At 54.1% G+C, this 18,999-nt stretch overlaps 2 protein-coding genes across 2 annotated transcripts; both read right to left on the reverse strand.

Annotated features, from left to right (window-relative positions):
* Window positions 1-4,235: 4,235 nt before the first annotated feature.
* LOC132333205 (SNW domain-containing protein 1-like) lies at window positions 4,236-12,293 on the reverse strand. Its single transcript, XM_059858041.1, has one exon. The coding sequence runs from the start codon at window positions 6,828-6,830 to the stop codon at window positions 5,214-5,216; it is 1,617 nt and encodes a 538-aa protein (XP_059714024.1). The 5' UTR covers window positions 6,831-12,293; the 3' UTR covers window positions 4,236-5,213.
* A 123-nt stretch (window positions 12,294-12,416) lies between these two features.
* On the reverse strand, window positions 12,417-18,758 carry LOC132333204 (mucin-1-like). The gene is made up of 12 exons (XM_059858040.1): window positions 16,735-18,758; window positions 16,224-16,282; window positions 15,492-15,646; window positions 14,964-15,058; window positions 14,780-14,838; window positions 14,404-14,540; window positions 14,199-14,323; window positions 14,008-14,066; window positions 13,518-13,672; window positions 13,051-13,157; window positions 12,831-12,944; window positions 12,417-12,638 (listed from the first exon to the last, which is right to left on the reverse strand). Exons 1-12 carry the CDS (start codon window positions 17,872-17,874, stop codon window positions 12,594-12,596), a joined length of 2,250 nt encoding a protein of 749 aa, XP_059714023.1. The 5' UTR covers window positions 17,875-18,758; the 3' UTR covers window positions 12,417-12,593.
* Window positions 18,759-18,999: the final 241 nt, after the last annotated feature.

Genomic DNA, 18,999 nt, shown 5'->3' on the forward strand with positions numbered 1-18,999 from the left:
GTCCCCTGCACCGGCCTCGTGTCTCGCTCGCTCTCCAACTGTTTGATCAGGGCCAGGATGAGCCTCCAGGGTCTGACGACATTGATGGCAGCTTCATCGGCTGCGGCAGCTGCTGCCAGTATAGACCTACCAGCCCAATCCCATGTGTTTAAATCCAAGGCCGCCTCTTCGGACACGTCCAGTCCGTGGCTCCCACACCACCTTATTAAGGCTAGTAAAGCCTGTTTATCATGGCTAATCCCTCTGCTTGTTAAAAGAAGAGTCCATACCTGGAGTGTAGGGTCTTCTGGCACTGATGCCCACGCTCCCATTTTGCCCAGAGGTGTCTGTAAATCACAAAGGTGTTCGGATCCACGTGGTTTCCCTGCCCTTCCTTGCCGCACTCTCCACTTCAGGCAGAGCACTCTGCTGCCCGCAGGGTTCTCTGCCCGCCCGCAGCTTCCTCTGCTGCCCGCCGCTCTCTCTTGGCTTGAAAGGCTGGTGTCTGCTTCCAGAAGGCAGGATCCTGCAGAAGAGGGGAGTTTTCCTCTGAAGTCGACTGGTGAAGTCAAAGGGTGTGATCTTCCTCTGGCAATCCAGTGGGAGAAGACTGCCTGTGGTGTTTGAAGTGTCCGCTTATATCCAGGCAGGAACGCTTGGCTCCTCCCCCTGGGCGGAGCATCTCACAATGGCAGGATGGAATTTTATCAGTCAGGCAGTGACACTCAATGGCCCATTAACAGAAGATATCTCCCTGGAGGGAGGATTAGTTGTGGAAGAGATAAAGAAAACTGCCCCACCTGGTTTTAACAGCTGGCCCATTACAAAAGAGATCCCCCCCAGAGATATGAGGGATGGGTCATGGAAGAGATAAAGAGCACTGCTCCACCTGGTTTTAACAGATGGGAATAGAATCCATGCATCTGGTTACATCTTGCATTGCAATCTAAGACAAGGTCCCTGCTGCCCACAGCTTTCTCTACTGGCCCCAGCTCTCTCTCTGCTGCCTGCAGTCCTTCTGCTGCCAGCAGCTCTTTTCACTGCCTGCAGCTTCTCACAGCCCACCCAGGTGCCTGGTAGCAATCTCTGCTGCCCTGTATCTCCACAACACTGCAGCAGCTTGCTGTCCTCACAGAGGGCACCAAATGTTGCTTGGGTGTTGGAGGCAGGAATGTGACAATCACACAGCGTGCTCATGCAGCAACAGCCAAAGTTTATTGACTGACAGGTCTTTTTGTAGGGGTTTCAAAGCCCCGTTCATACAAACATGATTGGCTAAAGATCTTAACTGCACCCAGCTCACTGGCAAGGATAGGAGTGCATCCATGATCCCAAGGGATTGGCTGAGGTCCCCTGTTTGAACTTAAGTCCAGCCTATCATTAGTACACTTGGGGTTGTTTATGCATATCTCCTAATGAGCCAGGCTAGTTGAGTTGGTGTCTGTCAGGCCAAATTCTCTGTGCAGCTTTAGAGCAGCTATAGCAGTCACACCCCTGTACCCAGGGAGGAGGAAGAGCAGCGCAGCCCCTCAGGACACCCCCCGTGGGGGACCAGGGGAAGAAAATGCCTGCAAGGTCATGGATCCAGCCAAGGAGCTCCTCTGCCCTTCTCCGTCCGTGACCCCCATCAAAGGGCTGGAAGATCTGAGGGACACCAAGGCTTTGTCATCCTCCCCACCAATGCCTGTGATCCACAACGTCTTCAGCCTGGCACCTTACCAGGAGTACCTGGAGAAGGCCAAGGGCACCGACCCCATCCTGTTCTGCAGGAAGCATCTGTGGGAGGACTCCTCAGCCCAAAACACGGCTGGCAGCCAGGAGCCTGCTGCCCTCAGAGACGTCTCGCTGGTGTCCAGCCTGAGGGCGGGCAGTGATGCAGTGCAGAGCCAAGGGGAAAGCTGTTACAGGAGCATCCCAAAAAAGCCAAAGCCTGTGCCCCCAGAGCTGGAGTCTCAGGAGAGCAGCCCTGACAGGGAGAGCACCAAGGAGTCACCCTCTAAGGACATGGTGCTGGACCTTAGCTTCAAGAAGAGACTGGTGGAAGCTGGGGACACCCAGAGACCCCCTGGCTGTGTGGAGGGGACACTGGAGTGAGAGGAGAAGGAGGAGAGAGAAGCTGCAGGAGGGAAGGTGGGGCTGGGAGAGGGGGCTCAGCCCCAGGTGCCTGAGGCAGACTCTGGGGACAGGAGCAGCTTCCAGAGCTCAGCCAACTTCATGTTCCAAAAATACAAGCTGCTGCCCTCCCTCCCAGCCAGCACTGAGCCCCCCCAGCAGGACGGCAGCTCTCAAGCCCCCCAGCCCAGCCCCCCCAGCACCACCCCCACTCCAGCTCCCCCAGCCTCCTCTCCATCCAGCAACCCCCCGTTCCCACCGCCTAGCCCCCAGCTCAGCATCATCCTAGCCCCAAACCCTGCCCAGACTGTGCTTCCCACAGCCCCCTCCACTCCAGAGGAGGAGAAGGTGGTGGTGGTCAAGAAGGTTGGTGTCCTCTCACAGGCCCCCTCGGGGCAGTACTTCAGCACCCTGCACACCTTGCTCTGTGACACACTCACACACACAGACACAAAAACACACAGTCAGACACAAAGACACAAAGACACACAACCACACACACAAACACACACACTGACACACAAATGCATACACACAAACACAAACACACACACACAAACACACACACACACACACACATGCATACACATGCAGACAGACACACAAACACACACAGACAGACACACAGACACACACACAGAGCAGCAGCTCAGCATTAACACACAGGATGGTCCAGGCACAGAGTTCCAATGCGCTTCATTTCAGGCGACACTGAAGGGGCCCAAGGCCCAAAGACAAAGACAAAAGAGGGTCACGGGTAAAAATACAGGGAAAGAGGGAGCAGAGAAGAGTGTCAGGGATCCAGTGGTCTGAGGGCTCAGGGGCAGTACACTGGGAAGGGACTGCTAGGGAATGCCAGGCTGGATAGCTGGGGTTACAGACACCAATGGGATTACAGGGAATGGAGATCTCACTAGAACTTGAACATAGAAGGGTAAAAGGGGTAGGGAAGGCCAACAGGCCAATGGGGAAGACAGAACTAGGAAAAATTAATACAGTCCTGCGGAGCACCATCAGGGCAGCCTGTTTCCTCACCCTGAGCTGTGATGAGTTCCTGGAGCCTGCTGTGTGTCTCTCCAGGGCATAGCTACTGCCCTTTCCCTGGCAGGCTCACGGGCCTCCACCGTCCCCGATTTGGAAAATGTATTTAGCAGAGCTCAAGCCCACACTCCTGTGCCAGGACAGCACCTGTGTGTGTCCCTGTGTGCAGATGCTCGGGAGCATGCAGCCCCCATGTCAGCCCGTTTCTCTTCATCCTGGGGCTGGACACGGCGGTAGGGACAGTGAGAGTCAAACTGCGTGGAGAAACAAACAACCAGGAGCCTGGAACTGGAACTTAGCTGCAAAATTACCACTGGCAAGATGAAGTTTCTCCCTCTGGTGGCATGGACAGGCAGCATGGGGGGGCTGGCTTCCACTCTCTGGGGAACTGTGGTGACCAGGGAGGCTGGTGGGTGGTGGCTTGTAGCTGTCTGAGCAGGTCCTGTTCTCCAGAAATCCCCAAGCCCCAAACGGTACAGAAGCTGAGCACAAGGGCTCTCTGCAAAACTCATAACCTGCGAAACTGGGGGTGGCTGGACAGTGTTTCTGTAGCAAAGCTTGTTTCCAGCCCCGCAGCTCCACCATGGCTGGGCCCCTGGTCCCCCACAGAAATCACAGATTCCAAAAGAGAGCTGTGGATGCTTTGTGCCTTTCTAGAGTTTTCTACATTTGCCTTTTGGTGTTTCCCACTTTAAGGTGTGCGGCTTTAGGGTTTGGTTTTTATTGCCTTTTCCCCTCCCCTTTCTCACTCACAAGTGTTTTGTGGAGGGAACAGAGCTGCAGAGGCGCAGGTGGCACCATGATCAGTCTGTGTGGCTTCCACCGCCACCGCTGCCAGTCAATCCAGAGTGAAGAATCTAATCCCCAGGGATGTGATATGGTACAGCAGCCTTGGGTCACAGCTGCAGGATGGTGCTGCAGAGTTTTCCTTCCCTTGTTGGCTGCAGTGGTGGCGTGGGACAGCTCAGCCCTGCACTTTTTGGGGTGGCACCTGCCCATCACTTGGAATCGGCTGATCAACATTTAATTGCTGTTCATCTGAGAGAGTAGTTGTAGATATGGGGTCACATGGTGAACCTCCCCTTGTGCCCCACCCTGGCATGGTGGACCTCCCCCCGCCCTGCCCTGGTGTAGCTTGGCTGCTGCAGCTCTGCTCCTTTTTGGCTTTTTAGTTGGTTTTTGGGGTTTTTTTTGAGTGGTGGAAGAATGGCACAGCAAGCCAGGACTGGGTAATAAGTGACACAGACTCTCAAGCTATTCACAGAAGGTTAATAAAGTTCTTTATTAAGAAACCCATGCTTTTTATACCCTACTTCATTACAGATGGACCTCTAACTGGTCCTTTAATTAAAACACCATCACCATTGACTAATTAAGAAACCCCCCTTTGTAAACAAATCTCCAGAACACATTCCACATGTGCACAACATCAGGTGCAGCAAGACCAGAATTGTTTAGAATTCTTTCTCTCCAGCTCCCTAAACCTTCCCAGGCTGATTCTGGGAAAAGGTATCTAGCTTGTCTCTCTCTGACCAGGGAGCTGCTACCACAGAAGGAGGCTTTATTTCACTAAATGTAAACAAACTAAAGCAAGGATTACTGAGAGACTATGAATGAGTGCTTGTTTTAATACAGAATCCAGCTGTTTCCCCTCCCTTGTTCAAGTAAACTGCATAACCACACTAAAACACTGAAACATGAACACCCCAGCATTTGTTACAGCATGACACAATCATTATATACAGCTGGAAAGCTTTTAACAGCTCAAGATTTAGCTACCTGCAAAAACTAAAGCTGTAGGAAGGGGGCTACATTCTTACCCTTAGACGCTGGGCAATGGGGAATCAGCAAAGTCAGAGACCTTGCTAAAGAAGAATTAATTCCCTTATGAAATGTTTCCAAGTGGTCTCCATGTCTTCTCTCTCCCTGGCTAGCTGTCCTGTGTAGAAGAATTAGTGTGTGCATGCTAGAGTTGGGAACTGCTGTGTTACAACACCATCCTCCTGCACACCCCATATTAAAAATCCTTTTTGAGGAAGTCCGGGTTTTTAGTCCATTTCCCTACCTCTCAAGGAGCACATTCAGTCCTTCCTCCTCTTTTTGCTCTGAAGCTCGTGCTCCTTAGGGCAGCTGCTGTCTGGTGTCCGTTTGGAACCACCGTGTTGCTTAGCTTCTTCCAGAAACTTGTCCAAACCAAATGGATCCTCCTCAAATTGAACTGGTCCATCTCTGCTCCTGCCTCTGCTGTTATGATCCAAGTTAGAGAAGTCTTTGTCAGGAACAAACCTGTTGGTCTTTATTCGAGCCTCTAGATCATCTCCATACATGTCCTTATCCATATTTTTACTTGGCCTGTAGATGTTTTGGGCCAGATCCTTGCCACTTCTCCATGGCTGGTCATAAACATTATAAATTTCATCCTCTCCTCCAGCAAAGCCACTGTCCATACCCTTGCTCTGGTTGAACAGCCTCTGGTCATACTGGATTTCATTGGATGGCCTGCGGCCGGGCACCCCCAGGGCAATAACTTCACTGATGTCTCTGGTCTCATTTCTTTGCAGCTTTGACCTTTTATCAGGGGCTGCCCGGGAAAGATTTCTGTCGTGCTGTCTCTCTTTGCGCCGGTCACGTCTGATTTCGTCTCTTGCTCGAGCTTCTCCATCCTCTTGTTCAACACGGCTTTTGATCCCTGCTCTCCTCTCCCTGGCTTTCTGGGCCATTTCTCGGAGCTTTTCCTCCTGTTTCTCCTTTTCTTTCTGAGCCATCTTCCTCTCCACCTGGGCACGCATCTCTACTGCCTCACGAGCCTTTCTGTCAGCAATATAGAGCGCCTCAGCAAGCTTGGCAAAGTTTTCATTAATATGAACGGTCTGCAATCCTCTGCCGTCTGCAGCCAGACGCTTATCCAAGGGAACGGTGTAACCCTTTCCATTTTTCCAGTTTGAAATGCACGGAGGAATTTTCCACTCTTGCTGCTCTTTCACAGTCAGCTTTCTACTTGGAGAGTGCAAGACAGGTGCTGGAGGAGACGGTGGTCCTCGTGGAATCTTCCTGTTACTTTTGAATCTTGGAGGCTCCAGAGGGTCCTTCTGCATTTCCACCACCCGAATAACTCTCTGCCTTGCTCCAGAGTTGAATGCAGCTCCTTGCTGGGATGGCGTGTACCGAATGTACTGTGCAGGAGCTGCCTTCTCAGCAGCTCCAGCCGGCAGGGCTGCTGCAACTTTTTGGGAGACCAATTTCTCCAAGGCTGCTCTTGTCTTCTTGGTTATCTCTCTAACTGCCTTCTCATCTGGTCTTTGCAGTTCAGGACCATCCACATTCATGACCTCTTTTGGCACAAGATCTGTGTACTTGCTGTAAATAACCTTGTCCTTTGCCTGTCCTTGTCGAGCAATTGCATCGTATTTTATTCTTCCTTCTGCATCCACCTGAAGAGCCAAAGCATTGGCAATTTTCTTCTTTTGGCCCATATCCAATGGATATTGGGCCACATGAATTTCTGGGAAGGCACCCCCATCTCCAAAATCCTCTAGCGCCCTTGGTATCCATCCTTTCCGGTAACCATAGTGGGGAGGTTCCCTTTGTGAGGAGACCAGAGCAGTCTGCCTGGATCCCTGAGCTCCTGCTCTTGCTTCTAGCTCCAGCAGATCTTGGGACAGCTGGGTTGGAGCTGGCAAAAAACTGGTGAGGGCCATCCTGACCACGATCGCCGTCCGCTCTGCCTCACGCCCAGCCCGCAGCTCTCCGCTTCTCCCAAGATTATTTGCAGCAATTAGTTTTAAGGTCTTAACTAAGTCCTGTAACTTTGAATTTTATCTGCATCAGTTCTTCAAAGTTTAGAAATGAATAGCTCACAAAAACAATTTTACTGCTGCAGCAGACACAGCCAGAATACAACCTGACCCCTGTGGCTCAGGGTGGTGGCAGCAGTCCCGTTAAATGGTGGCTCAGCCCTCGTGCAGTGCCAGCTGTGGTTCTGCTGGAGCAGGATCCTGGAGAATCGGGGAGTTTTCCTCTGAAGGTCCAGGGGTGAAGTAGAAGAGTCTGGTCTTCCTCTGGCAATCCAGCGGGAGAAGAAAGCTGCTCCTCTGGCAATCCAGTGGGAGAAGACTGCCTGTGGTGTTTGAAGGGCCAGATTATATCCAGGCAGGAATGCTTGGCTCCTCCCCCTGGGCGGAGCATCTCACAATGGCAGGATGGAATTTTATCAGTCAGGCAGTGACACTCAATGGCCCATTAACAGAAGATTATCTCCCTGGAGGGAGGATTAGTTGTGGAAGAGATAAGGCAAAGTGCCCCACCTGGTTTTAACAGATGGTGACAGAACACATGCTTGTGGTTACATCTTGCATTGCAGTCTAAGGCAGTTAAATATTTTCTGCATTGTAAGATGGATAGTTGTTTTCTTTGAAGAGGAAAGACAAATCCAACTAAAACAGCTGTGATGAAACACTGATAAACACCTGTTTCTGGCTAAAGAACATACAGTGTGTTCACCCTTGATTTTGTCAAAGAGTCTATTGCCTGTTACAATCTTCATTACAATTGCTGTTTTGTCTTCCATAGGTAACACAGAAGAGTCAGTGATGATTCTCCATTATGGCTGTTATTGATTATAAGCTGTTTTAGCATTTCCCTTTGTTTCATTTTCCATCATAGGTATATGACGGTTTAGAAAGGTGTTCCCTCAACTTCCTGAGAGGGTTATCACTGATATATTGATGACATGGTGTGAATTTTCTGATTTAATAATAGGCATTATTTATAAGATGGTATTAGTGTATTTATAGCCAGCTTCCTCCAGGCTTTAACATCTCTTTGTGCAATTATCTTAAGGACACATGTTGTTTCAGGATCCTTTGTCTTTGTTCTCTGGCTGTTTATGCATCTCTTAGATCAGCTGAGCTCTCTGGCTGCTCCCTGCACTGGCTCAGTGGTCTGACCCAATGCTGTCTCATAATTTTAAGTATTTTTCAGAGTTCCAACAAAAGACAGAGCTTTGTTGAAAGCCTTCTCCAATCTGCTAGTCTTGTGATTTTTGCCCAGTTATTATTACAGCAGCACTCCAGCAGTTTGCAGTGTTTGAAGCATCTCTATCCTGATGGAAACTCCACAGTGATCCAACTACTGGATGCTTTGATTAGTCTTTAACCCCAAGGGCTTTACTCATAACTGCTATTTTAGGAGCCTTGTTTTCAAATGTGTTTAGGGAATTCCCTCCCAATTGGAGCCTGGGTAGTGGCCTGGCCTGAGTGTGGGCCTGAAGGATTGTTTTTTCACTATTCCATTGCAGCCAGACCATACCCCAAAGTTTGCTTTTGTAGTGCCTCCTGTCAATAACACGGCACCAGTGCAATGATGCCGTGTTATTATTACCAATTATTATCATTATTATTACCAATGGCGAGTTCTTCCCCGAGGCATGACAAACAGCCCTGCAATCTGTCCCTGCTGCACGGCACAGGCACTCTCAGCAGGGAGAGAGCAACTCCCAGGGCATGCTGTTATCACCACATGGATGACATTTGGACTGCAGCCCTGCTCCGACAGGTAAAAGAATTATAAAAGAAAGGCCTCATAAAACCAGGCCTTGCTCTGCTAGATTACCAGCTAGCCTCTCACTTCTTCTTAGTGCAGCTAAGCAGCCAGCCAAGTTCCCAAGTGAGAAGGAGAGTCTGCTAACACAACAGTCTATACTTGGGGAGAAAATAAAGTGGCACCTGCATAAACAGTAGATCTACCCCATGAGAATCAGCAAAGAAATATCGAAACAATTTAAGAATAGAGAGATTTGATGGACAAGTAAAATACCTTCTACCAACCAATAAAGTAATTGGCAAGAAAGCTACTGAGCAATTGGAGTCAGACACGAGGTCTGTGAAAACTGCATGAAAATGAGTTGTGTGAATAAAGAATGGGCTTTTTCCTGCATGAAGTAATGGAGTCTTGCATGATTCATTCTGATACAACCCAAATAAAAGAGGAACTCTCCCAGATTCAGCCAAGCCTGTTGCAAACATTAAAACCATTTGGGCTGCAGCTAGCACCAGAGAAGGTGCAGCACCAAGCACCCTAGAAATATTTGGGACTCAAAATAATGGACTAGTTAGTACAACCAGGAACAATTCAATTTTCAACCAAAATCCAAACTCTAAATGATGCACAGAAACTTTTGGGTGCCATCAGCGGGGTCACACCTCTTCCAGATTGCAAGGCAAGATGTATTCTGTTACCCTCCGTATGGCAGTTGTCTGGTGTCAAGTGGGCAATTTCTCCTTATCTCTCTCCCTGAGTGATCATAATCACTCCTCCCTGGGCAGGGGACATCTGCTGATAACAGGCTATTGAATGTCACTGCATGGCTGATAAGAACTGTAACATCCCATTGTGAGATGCTCCACCCAGAGGGAGGAGCCAAGCATTGCTACCCAGGTAGAATCTGGAGATGCTGAAACACCAGCACGGCTTCCCACTGGATTCACCAGAGGAACAGCAGCTGCTTCTACTTCCATGGATCTGCAGAGGAAGAATACACCCTTTCTCTACAGGACCCCCTGCTCCAACAGAACCACACCTGACACTCCAGGAGGACTGCAGCCACTTTTCCAACTGGACTGCTACCAACACCCTGACCAACAGGGTGTCAGCTTGAGATCTGGCTCTGTCAGGGTTGTTCTAGTGTACTGCATTGTTTTGTTTAATCCTTTTATTTTTTTCCTTCCCTATTAAAGAACTGTTATTTCCTGCTCCCATATTTTTTGCCTGAGAGCCCCTTAATTTAAAATTCATAGCAATTCAGAGGGTGGGGAGGGCTTGCATTCTCCATTTCAGGGGAGGCTCCTGCCTTCTTTAGCAGGCACCTGTCTTATCCAAACCCAGACAATACCTTACCTAGGATTGGCCAGCTCACAATTAGCACCTTTATCTGACCTCCTAAAAGGTGATCCTGATTAACTTCCCACAGAAAATTAACCCCAGAGGCAAAAGCTGCTCTCAATACAGCAGAGCAAGCTATCACAAACAGACAAGCCCCCTGGATCTGCCCAGAGGTGTTCATCCACCTTTCACTCTGTTCATTCTCTCTGCTGATTGACAAAAGGGAGAATGTGCAGCGAATCCCCACAGAGCAGGGCAGCTAAAGCTGTCTAGACACTAAACCATTTGAGAGTATTAGAAAAGTCCCAGAACCCAGTCATTTTAAATCACTTCCAGTCACTACAATCATCCATCCAGTGACCACCAGACATCCAAACCCAAGGGAATGGTGGGAGACCTTATCACCAGTGGGTGGGGGGGCCCGTGGGGTCTCATGACCTGGGGAGGGGGAGATGTGGGATCCAACAGACCCTGACACACACTGGGTGCCTGCCAGATGTGTCCCTCCTGCCCAGGACCACAGGCAGCATCCTCCTGAGAGCTCCACAACAGAGCTGGAGGAGCCATGTGTGGAACAGGGATGGAAACTTGTTCACCCTCCTCATGGACATCTGGGACTATTGAAGTCCAATTCGTAAAAGGCCTCATTGAAATGAGACCCTGCTGCCTTCTGCCACCCTGACTGCAAAGGGCCCCTGCAGGCAGGACAACAGAGAACACTTTGCCATTTTTAATCAAAAGAAAAGGAGGAATTGTCACGGTACAGCCAGCCTGTAACTGGACAAGGAGGTAACACAAATCCAGTTTGGCTGGCCTGGATTGTTCCAGAAAAAAGATAAACAGGTCCCTGGAGAGGTTAGATTCAAACCTATGCAGGGGACCCTCAGCCAAGCCTGTTCAAGCCTAGAGGCAGAAGAACCACTGGCCTGAGAACCAGGTAGAGAGAGATCCCAGCCTGTTTAAACCAGCTGTTTGAACCCAGGAGTTTCAGACCCTCTTTACAGAGACTCTTACATATTAAAGCACCACTGTTGCCACATGGATCTCTGAGAGTTTGTGTCAGCCCTGTCTCCAGCCAATGACCTCACATAGCACCTCTTCTCTTTGATTTGCTTCCCCATCAAGTCATGCTTTAGGTTCAGGAGAGATGAGCTGCACAACTGATCCCCTGGTGACAGGGAGAGGGGGCATTTGAAGGTCACCTGCTGCCACAAAGCCTGCAGCTTCCCTGGTTTTAAACACAGCAGCCCTCCAAAATGACCTTGGGTTTGCTCCTAGGGACAAGAGAACCCCTCTCCACACCTCAAATCACCCGGCAATGCCCCAAATGATCCAAGAGAGACAAAACAGAGATGGCTTCTTTGCCTCTGGAGCCATTTGGAGGGCAGTGGAGATGGATGGGGCCCTCCTCTGCAGCAATGGGGAACAAAGCAACACAAAGCTCCTTGTGCAAGTGAACGAGACCCCCTTATTGCAGAAATTGCCCCTTCTAGACCTTTAATCTCCACCTGACATAACAGAAACCCAGCCAAAGCCCAACAGGATTGAAGAGAAGAAGGGCACCCATTGGCTGGCTCAGCTGCAGCGCTGCTGACCACATGTCCTCACACCCAATCAGCTTCCAGCCCAAACACAGTCCATGCATCCCTCCAGCCAATCACAACCTCCCTGCCAGCTGGGACCCCACTGCCTCTCTCCTGCTCTGCTGCACGAGCAGCTGCACCTGCTGCAGGGGGAAGAGGCACAGCTGGCAATAAATAAAGGTTGGTGAGAGTGGAGCTGGAAGCACTGCAGAGCTGGGATCTCACCGAGGTGTTGATAAAGACTGTGGGGACACGATGCTGATCTGGGGCTGAAATTCTGCTTGTGGGGCTGAAATAAAAGCCCTCGGCGTGCCTGAAATAGACACACCGGGCCTGGAGGTGAAGTAAAGATTGTGGCAGGGGAAAGGCAAAATAAAGCCCCTGGCACTGAGGCTGGAATAGGGACTGCAGAGAGCCAGAGGCAAAGCAGCACAGAAATAAAGATCTGAAATAAAGGCTCTGGGGCACCCAGCACACACAGCAGGAGCTGCAGTCAGTGCTGTAGGGCTGGAGCTGAGATGAAGCCCCTGGGGCAGGGTTGGGGCAGGAACAAACAGCCCAGAGCAGGATCTGAAATAAAATCCAGCGTGCTCAAAGGGGAAGAACCCCAGGGCTGGGAAAGTGAGTGTGGGGCTGGCCTGCACATCCTTGCTTTTTCACCTCCCCAGCACTAGGGCTGTTATCCCAGAGCTGGAGAGGAGCAAGCCCAGCTCACAGGCACCAGTTAGAGCAGCAGCACAGGGCTGGGCTGGTACTGGGAGCCCAGGAGGGAGGTTGGTTCAACACCACCCCCACAGCAGACACACATCCTTCACCACAGGCTTTCACGGTCTACAAACAGTTTATTTCAGGTACAAAATGGTTCCTTGACACACCTGAGTCTGGATTCTGCACAGGGAGCACCTGGCAGCTGCTGCCACAGGATCAGGGAGAGCTTCTCAGCATCTCCTTCCCACCCACAGCCCTTCTCCAGGCTCCCCCCAGCTGCTGCTTCTCTCCTCAGGCAGAAGTGCTTTGGCACACCAAGTGACCATCCCCAGGGTCCTGCAGGGGAGAAGGAAGAAGCCCCTTGAAGCACCTCCAGAAGAAGGCAGGAGTGAGGGTCCCTTCCCTCCAGCTCCCCACAGGTTTCTCCAGCCCCAGGGACCATCACCAGGTAACAGGAGAACCTGTGAGCTGCAGAAACACCAGCTCCCAGGCTCAGAGGGAAATGCAAGGGGTGCAAAGGGCACTGACCTCTGTCCAGAAGCCCTGGTTCTCCATTTCCAACGTCTGCATGCCCACTTCAGGGTCTCTTCTGTCCCAAAGGGCTCCTCCAGCCTGCCAGCCCAGCCTCTTGGTGCCCAGGCACTGGGGAGGAGAGCACAGGGACTGCAGCCCCAGCTGGCCCCACAGAGCCCCCCAGCCCAGGGCCCAGGGCTGCTGGCCCAGCCCAGCAGACAGGACTGGCCCTCACCACAAGCACGACGGGCGCAGCCACGATGCAGAGGCCACCGATGACCACCAAGGCCACTCCATAGGCTGGGAAGCCCGGCTGGGGCCTGGCAGGCTCCAGGGTGTCCTCTGGAGCAGAGCAGAGCATTGGGAGCTGTGCCAGCACTGCCCCACGGGGTGCCGGCCACCCACTGCCCCAGGACTGACACAGGGCATAGAATAACTCCTGTTCCACTCCCTCCGTGCCTTTTCCTCCCATCCCACAGCAGCCTGCAGCAGAAGGTCTCCATCCCCAGTGCCCCAGGCCATGCAGAGGCAAGGGGCACAGCTGTTAGTCAATGGTGCTGCCTGCTCACCTCAGCAGCCAAGGCACCTGAGCCTCCCTTGACACAAGGGACCAGGATGGGCCCAGCTGTGGATCCACTCTGCTCCCAGGGCAGGCACGGGGCCTGTGGAGCTCAGGCACTCAGGTGCCCGAGGAGAGCTTACCTCCCACAGAGAGAGAGGATGGATCCACGTGGATGGCAGAGCCAGCCAGAGCCTGGTCTGGCCCCACCGAGCGCACGAGTGCCCGCAGCACTTGCACGCTGGTTGGAGCGGGGCGGCGGAAGATCATGTTCCCATGGCAGATCAAGGAGCCAGGCCTGCAGGCAGGGTTGGGAAGAGCTGCAGCAGCTGCCAGCCCCACCATGACCCCACAGTGGCACGGGGTGGGCACTCCCAGCCTCCTCCCAGAGGGTTTTGCTCAGGAGGAAGAGATCTCTGCACTCAGGGAGCCGAGGGATGGAAGGGACATGCCTGGAGGTCCAGCAAGTCACCACTGCTGCAATGGCTTAATGCTTGACCTCAGCTTCCTCTGCAAACCCTTCCTTAGCCAAAACCATGCAGCTGTCAGCCATGCCCTGTTGGCTGACGGCTGAAGGGAGACCTCCCTGCCCCCGTGCAGCCCTGGCCAGCAGCAGCCCTGCTCCCAACTCACAGGAATTCTTTGATGATGGCTGTCAGGAAGGATGGGTAATCCCTCAGGGCTCTCGCCACCTGGAAGAAAGGGTGTGCTCAGCTCCCTGCCAGCTCTTGGGGCACTTTGGCCAGCCCAGAGCAGCCCCTCTTGCTCCCTTCCCACCCAGCTGGGAGGCCCTCAATCCCCTCTTCCAGCAGCCCCCCTCCTACCGCATCACCAAGGTGCCTGGAGAGATCGTGGTGCTCTGCGGAGAGTGGATCCTGAAGCTTCTGGCTGAAGGCTCTGTTGGTGACGACGAAGGACAGAGGGTACACGTGCAGCCCGAGCTGGGACCCTGAAGGAGCAGGAAACAAGCGCTGGCTGAGCAGACTTGGCAGCCACCCTGCCCCCAGCACCCACGGGGACCGTCCTTACCCTCCACCGAGAGGGAGCTCAGGGCCACGGAGAGGCCTGAGAGCGCAGTCAGGGCTTCCAGAACCTCCGTAACGTCAGCATGGACAACTGTGTCTAGGTACAGGTCTCCAGTGATCTCCGTGTTCCCACCCAGCTTCCTGAGGGGAGAGAAGAGCTCTGAGCAGGGCAGGAGGGTTGGGACCCGGCTCCAGCACCTTTCCTGGAGGTTTTCTCCTGAGAGCCCACAGAAGGGGCTCAATTCCAGTTTGGCCCAGCTGCACATCCCCTGCCAGCTTTCCCCATGCCCTCCATCCTTGCAGCACAGCTGATTAGCTGCAGAGGGCACAGGAGAGAGTGAAGGGGATGAAAGGAGTAGAGGAGTAGCTGCATGCCATACCTGAGCTGGGAGATGGTGAAGTTCCTCACGTGGTAGAGGGCACTGACAGCTGCAGTTACCTGGGCAGGGAGAAGGCAACAGTTCACACCTTGCCCTGTTTAGCACAGGCTCTTCCAGCACCCAGGCAGCCTGTGCCCATTCCCCCAGCATCTCCCTTTGGAACAGCCCCCTAGGCTTGGCATACCTCTCTGACCAGCCTCTCCATGCTGCCCACGCCAAGCTGGGAGCCAGTGAGGGAGATGGACAGCTTCTCTGGGTCCAGGTTCTCCAGGCTGAAGCCTAAGGGAGTTGGGAAGAGTTCCACTCATTCCTGTTCCTGCAGCTTCCCTGGGAGACAGGGTTCAGCCCAGAGCTCATCCATGGCCACACACCAAAGGCAGAAAGCAGCAGGGCAGCTGAGTGAGGAGCAATCCCTTGGAATGTGGGAAGGGCTCGGGATGTACCATTTCCCAGCACAGCAGGGCTGGGGCACAGAGGGGAGGCCAGGGAGCCGAGCAGAAGCCCAGGCCCACACAGGCCCAGCTGCTACAGATGTGCCCTCCACCACCCTCCACATCCTTACAGTGGCTTTACACAGGCCAGGAGAAGGGATGTTCAGGGAAGGAAAAGCCTGGAACCCAAACTGCACGGGGTTCGGCCTGGAGAGAGGCACAAGGAGGGCACTGGGCAGCAGCAGCAGCAGCCCTGCTGTGGGAAGATCTTCAGGACTCACCAGCAGACTGGACAGACTGGGGCTCCAGCTGCCAGCTGAAGATGCTCCTTCCCTTGCTGGCCTCTGTGATGACTGTCCGGATGAGGTGGGAGTTGGAGGGAGCAGGAGCATCCCCCCGGAACAGAACCTGCCCTCGCACCACCACTGAGCCATTCCTGGAGGGACAGGAGACAGTGGGCAGCACACCTACTGCTTTTGTCCAGGTGTCATTGTCCAGGAATTCAGACAGGGATCCCTCAGGATGATGACACCAGGGAGGGAGTGAAGCCCCTCAATGCTCCTGTCTGGAGCATTCTCCTGGGCAAACCCTTCCTTGGAAGAAAACCAGACAGCACTGCTTCTTCCAGCAGGGTCCACCTTTATTGCACACACTCAGTATTTCTATGTTTCCACTCTGGGAAAGGTTGAAGAAAGTCTCAGGAACATGTAAGAGGAAAGCCAAAAGAGCCAACACCACCAAACATTCATTAAAGCACTCAAGGTTGCTGCCCTTATCAGCCACTCGCTCCAACATCCACCTCCCAGCCTTCTGGGAGACCAAGGAAAAACATTCCCACGTGGTGTTTATGGCTGCAGCCCTTCCTCTGGAATGCACCTTTCCCAAGGGAACAGACAGTCTCTATCAAAGTGGAACAAGCTGCTCTTCTACTCAGGACTCTCCTTCAGGCCAGGCTGGCTACCTCAGGCCACTGCTCCTACAAACCCAGCCCTCCAGAGCAGCTGCACACTCACATGAACTCCAGGACATTGGCCTGCAGGAAGCTCTCATAGCTGGACAGCATCTGGTTGAGCTGGAAGGAAGAAGCAGCTGGGAATTAATTGAGGAGGTTTCCCAAGCCCCCCCATGTGAAGGGGAAATGCAGGAGCAGGTGGGCAATAAAGAGAGGGAAGTCAGCTCAGCCTGCCCAGGGGAGGGCACACTGGCACCCCAGGGAGAGCTCTGGGAATGCCTGGGGATGAGCTGGGACACCCAGAGCAGCCAGCCCCATCCTGGCAGGGAACAGCCCAGCACTATTGCCCTGTGCCAGGGCCCTGCTGGCTGCCAGGGGTGAGGGGAGCCCAGCCCCACCTCAAACCAAGCTCCAGCAGAGCAGTGCCAGGGGTTTGCCCACCTCCACCGTGCTCAGGTGGGCACCCAACCAGCCAAGGGCTGATGCAGCACTCAGGCTTCTCCCCCAGCAGGGCCTGGCACCACCCCAGAGCCCACAGTGCCAGATGTGTCCCAGGCCCCTGCAGCACCCACCATCAGTGTCACATCTCCCTCCAGCTGCCGGTAGCTCTCGGAATTCCTGCTGCCCAGAGCCGGGCCGTAAGCGATGCCCAGCAGCCGGAATTGCAAGGGCAGCACGTGCACAGGCTGGGAGGGCAAGGGCAGGCTGGAGGGGTGGGATGCAGGGGGTTTCCTCCCTGTGGAGCCAGGCCTGCCCTTTGTCATCAGCTCAGCTGGGCTGGAGGCTGCTCTGGTGGCTGCAGGGAGCTGCTCTGTGCCTGTGGAGGAGTTCTGGGAAGTGCTGGAGCCACTGGACACGGCGTGGGCACGGAGGGTCAGTGCTGAGGGCACAGCCAGGCTCTGGGAGCTGAGCAGGGAGCTGGCTGCATGCCCAGCTCCAGGAGAGGGCAGCAGGCAGCACGGAGATGTCACACTGCTGCTGGTGGCAGTGTGGTGGCCAGGCTCAGAGGCACGCTGCAGAGCTGCCTTTGTGGAGCAGGGGGGAGGCACAGAGCCCGGGCTGGCAGGGCTGGGCCCTGGAGGTCCTGCTGCAGTGGGAACAGGTCCCACTGATGCTGTCCTGGGCTGGCTGGGCAGGGATTCTTCTGTCACAAACATCTGTCCAAGCTCTGGGATGACACCAGGGGCTGTGGAGCCCATCCCAGCCACGGTGGGACCTGCAGGGCTGGGACCCTCAGGCTGGAGGAGCTGAGCTGAGGCAGCAGGCACCCTTTTGCCAGGCCACGGTGTGGGGGACAGCGTGACAGCCATTGCTGTGGCCAGCCTGAGCCCTTCCCTGTGCCCACAGCCAGGCTGCCCCTGCAGGGAGGTCCCAGATGTCCGTGTGGCTGCAGTCCGTGTCCCCAGCCTCTGTCCCCCAGCACCTGCTCCAGGGGACACTACTCCCTGCATCCCTGGGGAGCAGCCCGAGGAGAGGAGGTCCCCACACGCTGTCCCCAGAGTGTCACCCACCCCTCGCTGGGAGGCTGCTGAGCCCGGGGGACTCCAGGTGACAGCAGGCAGAGCGCCCAGGCCATAGGGGACAGCAGTGGCACGCACACACACGGCCAGCAGCAGCAAGGCTCTGCAGCACAGGCTGCGGGCAGGGACAGCCCCGCGGGCAGCAGGACACGGGGCTGGGCCCGCAGCCCCTCCCCTCTCCGCACGGAGCATCGTTCCTGCCTGCAGGGCAGCAGCGGCGCCCGGGGGGCTCGGCGCTCCGAGCCCTCGGCTCCTGCCGGCAGAGGCCACGGCGAGAGCTCAGCTGTGGAGAGGAACAGCAGGAGATTTAGGCTGGCTCTCTGCACTCCCACATCCCAGTGCCTGGCCCATTCCCAAACTTCCCATCCCAGGAGCCCCTCATTAAAACCCCCCTCCCTTGTCCCCAGCAGGCTCCCAGCTCAGGAAAGCCTCTGCCAAGCCTCAGCACCTCCTGGGAAGCTCCCAGGGCAGCACAGGGCTGTAACCAGCACAGGGCTCAGACATTCCCTCATTCCCTGCCCCAAACACGGCCCTCATCCCCAGAAACCTCCCCAAGGAGAGCCAGGACCAGCAGCACCCCTCACCCAGCAGCACCCAGCAGAAGAGAGCACCAAGGCCCAGCCAAGGCCTGGCTTTTATCTGCTTTCCCAGGGGAGGCTGTGGCTCTGTTCCAGCTGCTCCCAATTAACACACAAACTCATCTGCACTCCCCCAGGTGGAGCTGGAGGGGTCTCAGCTTCCCTCTGCTCCTCATGGAGCTCTCAGCAGCAGAAGGAGGGGGTGGGTGTGTCCCTCCAGGCAGGATGATCCCCAAACCCTGCTGATGCTGCCCACAACTCCGTTTGTGAGGCTGTGGCAGTGTTCACCGACTGGGCTCCACCACCTGGGGCTGAAGAACGTGGATTGCAGCACTTGGCCTTTGGGATCAGGCAGATTCTGTGCCTGATGGAGGCTCCCAAGGGGGCGAGTCCTGGGGTCCCCACTGGGTCAGCCCAGGCTGCATCCCTGAGCAGTCCAGACTCTCCTGCCCAGTTTCTGATGCTCACACATCCACCACCACCCTGTTCCCAGGCTGTCACCCAGTGATCCTCTTCCCAGGCTGTGACCCATGTTTTAAAAGACAGGTGTCTGCTAAGGAAGGCAGGAGCCTTTCCCCTGAAATGGAAACTGTAAACCCTTTCCCTCTGAAATATAATAATTTTAAAATTAAGGGGTTTTCAGACAAAGGTATGGGAGTAGGAATAACAGTTCTTTATTAGGGAAGAAAAAAATTATAATCAATAATGTAGTAATACCAAACAACACTGACAGAGTCAG

This window comes from Haemorhous mexicanus, chromosome 13 (genome assembly GCF_027477595.1).
Source record: "Haemorhous mexicanus isolate bHaeMex1 chromosome 13, bHaeMex1.pri, whole genome shotgun sequence".
Taxonomy (NCBI): domain Eukaryota; kingdom Metazoa; phylum Chordata; class Aves; order Passeriformes; family Fringillidae; genus Haemorhous; species Haemorhous mexicanus.